General features: G+C 46.0%; 1 protein-coding gene across 1 annotated transcript in view; it reads right to left on the minus strand.

The window, feature by feature from the left end:
* Window positions 1-13,969, minus strand: part of LOC138794020 (olfactory receptor 6N1-like) — a 29,454-nt gene that overhangs the window by 387 nt on the left and 15,098 nt on the right. The window contains exons 2-4 of the mRNA XM_069972786.1: window positions 7,622-8,569; window positions 7,076-7,133; window positions 5,238-5,425 (exon numbers count right to left, since the gene is read on the minus strand). Of these exons, the coding sequence (XP_069828887.1) occupies window positions 5,238-5,425; window positions 7,076-7,133; window positions 7,622-8,569 (1,194 nt within the window). The remainder of the gene's footprint in view (window positions 1-5,237; window positions 5,426-7,075; window positions 7,134-7,621; window positions 8,570-13,969) is intronic.

Below are 13,969 nucleotides of genomic sequence, written 5' to 3' on the forward strand. Positions count from 1 at the left end.
TCCATTTTACTAGCTGTTCCCTTGGGCCTCAGCAGCGGTGTACCCCTGCCCCTGCCTAATTGTTCAATGAACCCAGGGATGCCTGATGACTGTAATGCTGGCTGCCTCTTGTGCCCCCACTGGCATTTCCGCACCCCCGTCCTCGTCCCCGTCCCTTTGCACTAGCCTTACGCATTGGAGCTGTTGAACTGTTTTCAATTTTTCAATTTCAAGACAGTAGTACCATTTTTTTTTTTTTGCACACTCTCAGTATACAGCTATACAGCCGTATACCCGATACATAATTTTTAAGAAATGCCTTCAGGCAACAGGCGTTCCAGTGGTTAATGTTACGCACAGAATGCAAAAAAGTACTACCAAATTATTATATTTTTTGACACACTCTCAGTATACAGCTGTATAGCCTTTATCTAAAGTTTTCAGCAAGTAGATACCCTGCAGCCTATTTCTCACAGTGCACTCCAGCTGCCCGCCTATCTGAACACACTGATGTGCTACTAGCCGGTTTAATGGCTGTATATATGTGTGATATCAATCTCTGCTATCTATAATTTTAGCCCTAACAAGGGCTTTTGGGGGTCCCTCCTGCCTAAAATCACCTAACACCTGACTGTCCCTGCTATACAATGTCTCTCTGTCTAGCTCCAAGTAGCATCTGATAACGAATCTCAAATCCACTATTTTATTACTGTAAAGGTCACATGGTGTAACCAGCCAATGAATGCAGATGCTTTTCTTTTTTTCCTTCCTCTGCACTCCTAGTGCCTGTCCCTGTCCCTGCCCTCCCCCCCCCCCCCCCCACCTTGCATAGTTATTGTTAAAAAAAAAAAAAAAAAGTCAGGGAAGGTGGGAGGGGAATCAAAGTTTTACTGCGTTTTTGATCGAATACTCGATTGAAAACGAGTATTTCGAATAGTGTACTACTCGATCGAGTATCTCCTATCACTCATCACTATTGGTCATCTATTTATTGAGGTAATTGTGAGATGTCACAGACCTGTGAGTGGCAAAACTATGTGAACATTGAGGTTGGGTTCACACTACGTATATTTCAGTCAGTATTGTGGTCCTCATATTACAACCAAAACCAGGAGTGGATTAAAAACACAGAAAGGATCTGTTCACATAATGGTGAAATTGAGTGGATGGCCGCCATATAACGGTAAATAACTGCCATTATTTTAATATAACAGCCGTTGTTTTAAAATAACAGCAAATATTTGCCATTAAATGGCGGCCATCCACTCAATTTCACCATTGTGTGAACAGAGCCTTTCTGTGTTTTTAATCCACTCCTGGTTTTGGTTGCAATATGAGGACCACAATACTGACTGAAATATACGTAGTGTGAACCCAGCCTTAGGCTGTATTCGCACATTTGCAGGTTTGTTGTGTTTCATTGTATACATAATTATGGCCTAATTGGTCATTTGCACTTTGCAGTGTTGTCTTAATTGACTGTCTGGGCTTTGTCATGGGCCCAGTATTACCAGGCTTCACCATGAGATCTGTATTACCAGCCCTAAACACACTTGTTTTTCTTGTCATAAATAATCAGGCAATGCTGATCACCTGATGAAGTCTGGTAATGCTGATCCTCTGATGTAGCCTGGTATTGCTTATCATTTGATGTAGCCGGTTATTGCTGATCGCCTGATGTAGCCTTATATTGCTTATCACCTGATGTAGCCTAGCAATGCTGATCCAATGATGACGCCATGTAATGCTGAGCACATGATGAAGCCCTGTAATGCTGAGCACATGATGAAGCCTGGTAATGCTGATCACATGATGAAGCCTGGTAATGCTGATCACATGATGGAGCTTGGTAATGATGATCACATGATGAAACCTCGTAATGCCAATCACATGATGAAGCCTGTTAATGATGATCACATGATGAAGCCTGGCAATGCTGATCACATGATGAAGCCTGGTAATGCTGATCACATGATGAAGCCTGGTAATGTTGATCACATGATGAAGCCTGGTAATGCTGATCACATGATGAAGCCGGGTAATGCTGGTCCCCCCCCCCCCCCCAGAAGTGATTGGCCAGAAAAGATTACATTATATAATTTTCTGCAAGGTCACAAAGAAGCCAAAAGAAACCTCTGAGCAACTGGACATCTTTCCTACATAATAATGTGCATGACTCCACTATCAGGAAGACACTAAACAATAACGGTGAGCATGGCAGGATAGCAAGGATAATGCTGCTCTCCATGAAGAACATTGCTGCCTGTCTGCAGTTTACTAAAGATCACCAGCAATGGCGTCGTCAGGCATGATCATATGGGGCTCAAGCCCCGAATGAATTTTGCCTAGCCCTGAAAGTTATTTGCTCCCGCCACTCGCCGAAATAACAGCAGCTGCGGATGTGTGAGCTGTAGACAGCTGCCGCAGCACCACGATCCTGACCAGCCTCTCTTGTACCACCAGACACGCTCCAGCAAGTAACCCGGCAGTTTGTGCTTTCTCACATCACAGCGACCTGGATGACCTGAGAGGTGGTGCAAGTTGGTGAGAATTCTAACCGGAGGGGGGAGGGGGGTGTCTCAAGTGAGTTAGTGTGTGTGTGTGTTTGTTGCTGGGGGAAGGGGGGTTAAGATGGTTCCCGGTGGGGGTAATATGTGTGTGTGCGTATGTGTGGAGGGGGTCAAGATGGGGTCCAGGTGGGGTAGTATGTGGGGGCAGAGATGGGGTCAGATGGGGTAGTATGTGTGTGGGGGGGGGTCAGATAGGGTAGTATGTGTGTGTGTGTGTGTGTGTGTGTGTGTGTGGAGGGGGTCAGGTGGGGTAGTGTGTGTGTGTGGGGGGGTGCAGGTCTGGTCAATTGCAGCTAATCAGGGGAACTTTATTACTGCAAGTTCCCCTGATTAACTTTATTACTGCTAATTACAGCAGGCGCATTATTACTATAAGGGGGCATAGCAGGTGCATTATTACTATATGGAGGAGAACAGCAGGGGACATTATTACTATATGGGGACACAGCAGGGGACATTATTACTATATGGGGGCACAGCAGGGGACAATATTACTATATGGAGGGCACAGCAGGCGCATTATTACTGTATGGGGGGGCACAGCAGGGGACATTATTACTATATGGAGGGCACAGAAAGGGACATTATTATTTTATGGGGCACAGCAGGGGACATTATTACTATATGGAAGACCACAGCAGGGGACATTATTACTATATAGTAGACTACAGCAGGGGGCATTATTACTATATGGGGGCAAAGAGGGGGCATTATTACAATATGGGGGCACCGCAGGAGGCATTATTACTATATGGGGCACAGCAGAGAGCTTTATTAATATATGAAGGCACAGCAGGGGGTATTATTACTATAAGGGGGCACAGCCGAGGGGGCATTATTATTATATGGGGGCACAGCAGGTGCATTATTACTATATAGGAAGCACAGCAGAGGGGCAATATTACTATATGGAGGCACAGCAGGAGACATGATTCCTGTATGTGGGCACAGCAGGGGACATTATTACTATATGGAGGGTCCACAAGGAGGCATTATTACTATATGGGGCCACAGCAGTAGACATTATTATTATATGGGGGCACATCAGGGGACATTATTACTATATGGGGCACAGCAGCTGCATTATTACTATATGCACAAGCCTAAAGGACAGAAATGGCTGCACATCGCACCCATGGTTGACACGAAAGCTTGTTCAGCTACATTAAAAACCAACATCAGAAGTTAGTATATCATTTTATCAAACCATATTGCCTCATGTATCAATGTGCAGGTCCCTGATACACATGAGTCCCTAACCAAACAACCCTGTGCCGGTCAGTGGCCGCAAAGCGTGAGCAAGCAGGGAAGGGGGGCCACAAATGGCCCTGCAACCCCAATGCCACAGGACCAAAACCCAAGGCCCCCCCAAACCCCACAGGCACCGCTGGCAGAGGAAGCTACCACCAAGCAACACAAGTGTAAACAAGCTGTTACCTCTCACTATTGCTCCTGCAGGTAGAATGGGAGAATCAAAGGAGGTACTTACCATATGTACACAGGGCCCTTGTGGTTTGGTCCTGTGGCGTTAGGGCTGCAGGGCCATTCCGTGGTCCCCCTTCCCTGCTTGCGCACGCTTTGCGGGGGTTTGCGGCCACTTATTACCACAGTGTTGTTTGGTTAGGGACTCGTGTATCAGAGACCTACACGTGGTACATAAGGCAATATGGTTTGATCAAATTATATACTAACTTCTGATGTTGGTTTTTAATGTAGCTGAACAGGCTTTCATGTCAACCATGGGTGCGATGTGCAGCCATATCTGTCCTTTAGGCTTGTGCATTATTACTATATGGAGGCACAGCAGGGGGCATTATTACTTTATGGGGCACAGCAGGGGCATTATTACTATATGACGGTGCACAGTAGGGGATATTTTACCATGTGGGGTAACACAGCAGGAGTCATTATTGCTTTGGGGCACAACACTGGACATTATTAGTATATGGGGGCACAGCAAGAGAGCCTACATACAGGGGGCAACACACTTACCTACTTACTCACAAACACTAAGCAGTGGAATTACTACTGTATAGGAGCCTATAGGAGGGGAAAAGGTAAGGAAGTTGAAGGAAAAGTGTGGAGCCTAATGCTGCGTTTACACGTAACGATTATCGTGCGAATTTGCGCGATAACGGTCGAATTCGAACGATAATCGTACGTGTAAACGCAGCGAACGATCGAACGACGCACGATAAATCGTACATTTTGATCTTTCATCAGGTCATCAAATCGTCGTTCATCGTACGCAAAAAAACTCGCAAATCGTTCCGTGTGAACAGTCTTTCGCCGATTTAACCAATGTGTGAGATAGGCTTAAACGATCGCAAAACGATCGCAGTGCGAATTTTCGTTCGATATATCGTACCATCTAAATGCTGATTGTTATAAAAAAAAATCGTAAATTCGACATCGGTAATCATGCGATCGGGCCAATAATCGTTACGTGTAAACGCAGCATTAGATATTTGTCTGACAGGTTCTGAAGAGATGAATTGCAGCTGGAAGAAATCATCATGGTGGTCCGGGCCGGATGGAGAGGAAAAGGGAAAGAGAACATCTCAGATCAAAGAAGACGTCACCTGTGAGTCACTGAATGAGGTTTTTGCATTTTTAGAACGTTATCTGGTAGGAGTTCCCTGATGTAGAAAAGGTTGGTAAATACTGGGGGAGCTGTGGGAGTGTTGCCTGGGCAATGGTGTTTGCCTTGGCAGCCACAGTCATTATAAGTGGCAATAGAGCTGGGCTAATAGAGCGGTCATTGGGGTTACTAGCTTCTGCAATGGGCTCCTTCACTAACCGCTTATGACGGCACTCAGAGGGCCTGTGCCCCGGATGTTTTAGGATCCTATCAACGCCCCTGATCACCAGAAATACTGAAAGTTTCCAGACAAAATTTACAAGACAATCTATGAATTCTAAATAGCAGAATCAGGGAACAAAGACAAGAAAAGGAACACAGGACCAGGACGTGATCTAACTGAGAAACACAAAACTAAGCTAAGAAAAAAAACTCCACTAAAACATCTAGACTAGGGATGAGCAAACTTTTGAAAAGTTTGGTTCGGTTCGATCCGGCGAACTTTCGTGAAGTTCGGATTCATAAGAACCAAACCTAAAACGAACCTTGCTATAACAGCTGAATAATTGCAGCTACAATAGTGGGAGTCTGATAGGGTATAGTTCCATTTAGTTGCAGTTGCTATTACAATGAAAAAAGTGGAAAATCATCAAAGTGCAAAAATAGTGAAAAAAAATTAGCCAAGGTGTAAGTGATTACACGGGACATAGGACACAAAGTTCCTTGGACCCAGTAGGGGGGAAAACAGACATTTGACAGTGGAACCAGCAGTAGTAATAGTACTGTATTGGACCCAGTGTGGAGGAGGGGGAGGAGGAGACAGTAGCACTTGACTGCAAACAGCCCAGTATGGTTGAAAAGAGACTATTGGAGGAGGCGGCACCACTTGATTGCACCCAGGCCAGTATGATTGAGAACAGACTATTTGAGGAGGAGGAGGAGGCAGTACCTGATTGCACCCAGGCCAGTATGATTGAGAACAGACTATTCATGGAGGAGGATGGTCAGCCTTGGAGTGGTGACCTGGGATTCCTTACTGATGATGTTGGTTACCGCACTTTCCAGAATACGGACGAGTGGGATGATGTCCTTGATGCCTGCTCACAGAGTTGCGTCCTCAAAACGGATCAACAATTGGCACAACATGTTTGAAGAAACCTGTGCACTATGAGGTTTATCACATGTGCCATACAAGGTGTATGACTCCCTGCTGCACTGAAGAGAAAAGGTTCCTCCCTTTGTGGGCTACAACACTTCCCACCGTTAGTTGACCTTGGCTAGGCCATTCATATATCTCCTACCTGATGGTCCGGAGGAGCTCCTGCCCACTGTGGCTTTGTTCACCCAGACTCACAAAATGGAGGACAGCCTGAGAGCGCCGGGCCTGACATAGTTGGTAAGACACCGGGGCAGGTTGGACTGCAGTCAGAGCGGTGGACAGTTGCAAGCTAGTGGAGGCAGAACTTGTGCAGAACTGGCCCCCTAAAGCACAGAGGAAGTGACAGTGGCAAGAATGGGCTAACTTTATGGTGGTCTTCTGGGGGAATGTTGACCCAATGGGCACTAACAGACATGTTACTTTCTTTTTAACTTTTTGTTGTTGCAGCTAAACGGGGTTCTTCTATTTTTTTAACCTGATTGTAAAGATATGAATTATTTCACTTAATAAATTCGATAAGCTTGAACACTGAAGTTGCTTTCATGTGTCTTGGTTGATACTCACAGACAGCTGTCTCGTTACATTTTGATTAGGTAGCACCCAGGTATATCTGAGGAGACTCATTTAAGGTCTCACCCTAACAGGGGTGACAACACATCTTGATATTCACAGAAAACCAGGATACAATGGATTATAGGAGTAATAATTCCTTGTATCCTGGTCTATTCTGTGACAAAAGTACAATTTTGCGTCGCCGTTGTTATTTTTACCAGATTCGTAACGAACTTTCTCCAAAGTTCGTAATGAAACTGGTTCGTAACGGTTCGGTTCGCTCATCCCTAATCTAGACATAAGCAATCAAGATAAGACTAAGAGAGGAATGCCTAGCCAATGCCTCAGTATTTAGAACACAGAAGATGAGATAGCAGGATGGGTATGCTATACTTAACACTCCCATGGATATAATGACTTAAGGAGGACACTTTTATAACATGACTTCTGTTTTTTTTTTTTTCTTCTTTTATTGGATTATGTATAAAAATTAAAGTTAATACTTGTACATAGACATATATGGGTGCCAAATTACATATTGGTACAACTCAAAACCCATAATAAGTCAAGAATTGGCCGTGGATATAAGGTGTTTTTCTGCTTATATATCCATTCTAGTTAAGAACCAATGCTGGATAATCAGAATTTCTAGATTGTGAGACCTTATCTGTAGACCCAAAGAGTAATATAGGTGGATTCATTGGCCATTTGGTAATAAATATAACATATTTATTAATAATTGACACAGACTTTAATAAGCCTTTGCTATTCTTTGGTTACAAAGTGGATTTTCTTCTTGAAAGCCTCTATAATGTCCTTGTTCCTGAGGCTGTATATAACCGGATTCATCATAGGTGTTAATACTGTGTATAGCAGGGCCACCAGAGAGTCCACATCTGAGGAGTAGGAGGCCTTTGGTCGGATATACATGAAGATTAGTGGCAAGTAGAAGATACTGACCACCGCAAAGTGTGAGCCGCATGTGGAGAACGTCTTCTTGCGTCCTTTGGAATCCATTTTGAGGATAGTTAATATGATTTTAATGTAAGAAACGACCACAAGAGTCAGTGTTATTAGAAGAACTGATGCCCCAATCGTGGAGCCGACCACTACATTTAAGGAGGTGTCAGAACAAGCCAGCTGCAACAATGGTGGATGGTCACAGTAGTAATGATAAATGATATTAGGGCCACAAAATGGTAACTTCAAGGCTAAGATTAAGACTGTGGCCGTAACAGCAAAACCACTAGACCATACTATAACCATCAACAGCAGATAGAGTCTCTTAGTCATGATGTTTGGGTAATGTAGAGGAGAACATATGGCGACATATCGGTCATAAGCCATTACTGTCAGTAATAAACACTCTGTAACTACTAAAGACTCAAAAATATACATCTGAGCAAAGCAGGCCGTATAAGAAATGGTGTCAAGGTTCATGGAGAATTTGGCCAACATCTTGGGTACAGTTACCGTTGCGTAGCTCAAATCAAGTAAAGACAAATTACCTACAAAGAAATACATGGGAGTATGCAACCGGGGGTCAAGTACCACCAAGAAGAAGATGCTTCCATTCCCAGTGATGGTGAACAGGTAGATAAGAAGGAATGCACAGAACAGCACAAGCTGAAACCTCTGAAGACTCGGGAAGCCAAAGATGATGAATTCAGTTACAAGAGTAATGGTCAGATTAGGAGAAACTACTAGGCGGGGGTAATCCTCATCCACCTGCTTCATACAATTAAATGGGAAATGTTAACAAAAAGTGATTGGAGAAAAGGTGGTGGGAGACTACAAGTAAGTTTGGGCCTCTGAATTGCTTTGGCCACCGTCCCACTTGTAGAGTCTGCCTTGGGACGTTATTTTGAGGTTGATGACTACTTAAATGGTAACTTATGTTCTTACATTTTTAATTCTGAGAAGATGTTTGTTGAATGCATGGGTGGAGTAAGGTTTTTTCCTTGGTATATTAATATTTTTGGTGAGGTTACTCGATGAGCCAACCAAGCATTAGTAGAAAATATGAGTTTCTGTGATGTCCAATAATAAGTGTACATGGATCTGTTAGATTTCTTATCTGCCAGGCCCTCTAGCATTGCCCCACAGCCAACTGTTACCCAGCCTATGTTTGACCTTATGTATCATATAGAAAGCTAAGGATTTTCTTGCCTGTCCATAGTGGCACTACCTGGTTTGCCATCTGCTTTGGTGGTACTCATGTTCCACATATACAGCTGAAGGTCTGTCTACCTGACTGCCTTCTGTGCCGGCGGCGCCTACGGAGTGGGGGGAGCCTTGGGGTTTGGTCCTTTGACAGTGGGGTTGTGGGGCCATTCTGGGGTCCCTCTTTCCTGCTTTCTTCCGCTATGCGGGGTTGGCCTTCGCTATCAACTGACCTATTTGCCTGTTTCTATTGTTACTGTTGATTTTTGCACTAAGTACTTGAGCACTTTGTTAATATTTTTGCACCAAAGATACCTTCTATAAGTAAAGTTTGGACTCTGTTTAAAGTGGGACTCTGTCATCTTTACTGCCGGACTTGCACCCACACTCGCACTTCACAGTAGCTTTAACCAAGGTCTGGTTGCCGTGTGTCTGGTGGTGGGTGTTACCACTCCTGGCCACCGTGACAAGTAGCCTCCAAAACACCAGAACCCATCAGCTCTTACACCAGTTCCAGCAACCCAGGCAACAGCACCTTCTCTTGCTAAACCCTGATCAGTGAGATCAGCATCGGGCAGGAGAGTAATCTAGAAGTGATGTTCATCACCTCCAGCAGGGGCGTAACTAGAAATATCTGGGCCCCATGGCAAACTTTTGATTGCCCCCCCCCCCCCCTTCTATCCTGACTGACCACTTAGCTGTCAAATCTAGTCATAACTGCAAGCGTTCATCAGGAGTGCTTGCAGTTAAAGGGACATTTGCAGAATCCCAGAGGCCCCGCTCGGCCACCTGGTGCTCCAAATTATGACAGCTCAGGGGGCTCAGCGCATTGCAAGAGCAGGCAATAGGGTCCCCTGATATGGTGGTCCCCATAGCAGCCGCTACAGTGGTAGTTAGGCCCCTGACCTCTAGATTGCTAAATGTAGACGCACCGCAGCAACTTACCAAGAACGGGAGCTGAAGGACCTGCAGGACCTTTAATGATGTCACAGTCATGTGATTAGTCATATGACTGGGAGAAGGGCTCCCTGTTGATACTGTAAGTCACGAAAATCTGTATAACATTTGTGTGTCTGCCTATATGTAACAGTGCTGTTTGCGTATGGTGATGTAGCAGAGTTGTGTCTGTCTGGACGTAGCAGAGCTGTTTGTGTTCGGTGATGTAGCAGAGGTGTGTCTGTCTGGACGTAGCAGAGCTGTTTGCATATGGTGATGTAGCAGAGCTGTTTGTGTTTGGTGATGTAGCAGAGGTGTGTCTGTCTGGAAGTAGCAGAGCTGTTTGTGTATGGTGATATTGCCAAGGTGTAGGGTGATTTAGCTGAGGTAAGTATAGAAAAAAAACCAAATGAGTAAGATACAGTTGTTCTGGCCATTTTTTTTCTGTTCTATATGTGGAGGTAGTGGATACCTCCATTTGGCCGTGCACTCCACCCATTTCCTGGGGTTGTTCTAAGCAGAGACTATATGGTTCCTGCATGCCCAGTGTGTAAGAACCAGTTTGTATTAGCCCAAGAGAGACCTGTGTCAGTGTAGGACCATCTCCTTGAGGTCACCTTAATGTGGTAAGATTCTAATTAATCAAATGGTTTGCTAAGAACCCAATTTTTTCTAAATTTTCGATAGTGGTTTTATCACTCTTTAATATCCGTATTATGTATCTTTAATATCCGTATTATGTATATAGTATGTCTTAGCAATTGCAGGTTGCTGTTGCACTCTTTTTTTTACAGCAGGGGTACAGTATGTGCCTGTATAGTAATGTAGTAGTACAGTGGATGTCTGTGGGTATGTTTATGTAGCAGAGCTGGGTGTGTCTTGTGCATGCGGCAGAGCTGTGTATACAGTGTCGGACTGGGCCACCGGGGGACCGGGTATTTGCCCTGTGGGCCCCGAGCAGGAGTAGGCCCCGCCCCCAGTCAGGGGACACAGGGCTGGAGACCACATCAATGTGGTCTCAACCTAGTAAGCCCAGCGGGGCCCCCCGTGCTCCTGGGGGGCCCACTCAGCCGCCGATTGCTGCACCTTCCCTTTTAACTGGAAGTGATCGCAACGATCGCTTCCAGTTAAATGTAGTAGTGTTCCGATTGACAGAGCGAGAAGCCATAGGCTTCCCGCTCTGTCAATCAATCTTGTGACTGCAAGCAGCTTCTTGCTTGCAATCACAAGAGTGCCGTCCCCGCCTTCGCCACCGACAGCCGAGAAGCTCCTGGTCCCGGGCAAGCGTCATCACCACTGAGCTCTGTGCGCAGTGCGGCAGCTAGGACTTCCGGTTCACGTAGCGCATACCGGAAGTCCCAGCCGCTGCGGCGCGCATGGAGCTCAGTGGTGATGACGCTGCCTGGGACCATGAGCTTCTCGTCTGTCGGGGAAGAGAGAAGAGACCCGCGACCGTCGGGGGAGCGTGGTGACAGGTGAGTTGTGTTTTGTTTGTTTTTTTATCATAGGGGACAGCACTGGCGGCTATAGGGGGCAGATGGACAACAAGAGGGGGCTATGGGGGCAAATGGACAACATGAGGGGAGCTATGGGGGCAGATGGACAACATGAGGGGGCTATGGGGGCGATGGAAAACATGAAAGGGCTATGGGGGCAGATGGACAACATGAGGGGGGCTATGGGGGCAGATGGACAACATGAGGGGGCTATGGGGGCAGATGGACAACATGAGGGGGGCTATGGGGGCAGATGGAAAACATGAGGGGGCTATGGGGGGAGATGGACAACATGAGGGGGCTATGGGTGGAGATGGACAACATGAGGGGGCTATGGGTGGAGATGGACAACATGAGGGGGCTATGGGGGGAGATGGACAACAAGAAGGGGCTATGGGGGGAATGGACAACATGGGGGAGCTGGGCAACATGAGGGGGCTATGGGGGGAGATGGACAATATAAGGGGGCTATAGGGGGAATAGACAACATGAGGGGGCTATAGGGGGAGATGGACAACATGAGGGGGCTATAAGGGGAGATGGACAATATAAGGGGGCTATAGGGGGAATGGACAACATGAGGGGGGCTATAGGGGAGATGGACAACATGTGGGGGCTATAAGGGGAGATGGACAATATAAGAGGGCTATAGGGGGAATGGACAACATGAGGGGGCTATAGGGGGGAGATGGAAAACATGAGGGGTGCTATAGGGGAAAGGACAACATGGGGGAGGCGGACAACATGAGGGGCTATAGGGGGGAATGGACAACATGGGGGGCTATAGGGGGGAGATGGACAACATGATGGACAACATGAGGGGCTATAGGGGGGAGAGGGACAACATGATGGACAACATGAGGGGCTATAGGGGGGAGAGGGACAACATGAGGGGAGCTATGGGGGGAATGGACAACATGAGGGGCTATAGGGGGGAGAGGGACAACATGAGGGGGCTATAGGGGGAATGGACAACATGAGGGAGCTATAGGGGGGAGATGGGCAACATGAGGGGGCTATGGGGGGAGATGGACAATATAAGGGGGCTATAGGGGGAGATGGAAACATGAGGGGGGCTATAGGGGGGAAATGGACAGCACTGGGGGCTATAGGGGGGATGGACAACATAAGGGGGGCTATAAGGGAGTTAAATGCATGGCTCAAGTCATGGTGTAGAGGAGAAGGGTTTGGGTTTTTAGAGCACTGGGCTGACTTTTCATTGGGGTACAATCTGTTTTCCGCAGATAATTTGCACCTTAATGGAAGGGGGTCCGCTGTGCTGGGGGAGAGAATCCTAGAAGGGGTGGAGGGGTTTTTAAACTAGGGATGTGGAGGGAGGACAATGAAGTATGTAATGTAGTGGCAGATAGGTTAGAGAGGGGACAGAACAATGAGGAGGGAGGAGAAGGGTCCTGTGGGGGGAGGATAAGAGCAGTGCATAGGGAGATCCATATGTTGCGGATGAACAGTGAGGATGATTGTAGCCACAGTACTGTAATAAATCCTATTTCTTATAATGAAGCGGTTAAACTCGATGGTAATATAAAGTGTATGGTTACTAATGCCAGAAGTCTAGCCAGCAAGATGGGGGAGCTGGAGGCCTTGGTTCTGGAGGAGTCCATTGATGTGGTTGGTGTGACTGAGACATGGCTGGACTCCTCACATGACTGGGCTGTCAATATTCAGGGATTTACGTTGTTCAGAAGGGACCGGATGGGCAGAAGGGGAGGAGGAGTATGTCTGTATGTCAGAAATGATATTAAAGTGAGTGTAAAAGATGCAATAGTGGGAGATGACTGTGATGATGTGGAAGCATTATGGGTAGAACTACAGAAGGAGGTAAAGAGTGAAAAAATTATTCTTGGTGTAATCTATAGACCTCCCAACATTACTGAGGAGGTAGATGGCCAGTTGAATAGACAAATAGAGTGGGCTGCCCGGGAGGGAACAGTAGTGATAATGGGGGACCTCAACTACCCAGATATAGATTGGGGTCACGGTTCAGCTAAAACCACAAAGGGGAGGGAATTTCTTAACCTCCTGCAGGATAATTTTCTGGGCCAGTTTGTGGAGGAGCCAACTAGAAGTGATGCCTTGTTGGATCTGGTTATTTCTAACAACGCTGAGCTGGTTGGGGATGTCACTGTCCATGAACACCTGGGTAATAGTGACCACAATATAGTGACTTTTAGCTTAAAGTGTAGAAAAGAAAAACATGTTGGGAGGGCAAAAACTCTTAATTTTAAAAGGGCCAATTTTCCTGGGTTAAGGGCAGAACTTCAGGGCATAGACTGGGAGCGGCTGCTGTCACATACGGATACAGCTAATAAATGGGAAATCTTCAAATCCACATTAAATAACTGTACTGCCAAATATATTCCTATGGGTAACAAATATAAACGGTTAAAATCCAATCCCACATGGCTTACAACCGAGGTTAGAAAAGCTATAAATGAGAAAAAAGGGGCATTCAAAAAATATAAATCAGAGGGGTCAGCTGTAGCATTTAAACATTACAAAGAAGTCAACAAAA

This window comes from Dendropsophus ebraccatus, chromosome 5 (assembly GCF_027789765.1).
Source record: "Dendropsophus ebraccatus isolate aDenEbr1 chromosome 5, aDenEbr1.pat, whole genome shotgun sequence".
Lineage (NCBI taxonomy): Eukaryota > Metazoa > Chordata > Amphibia > Anura > Hylidae > Dendropsophus > Dendropsophus ebraccatus.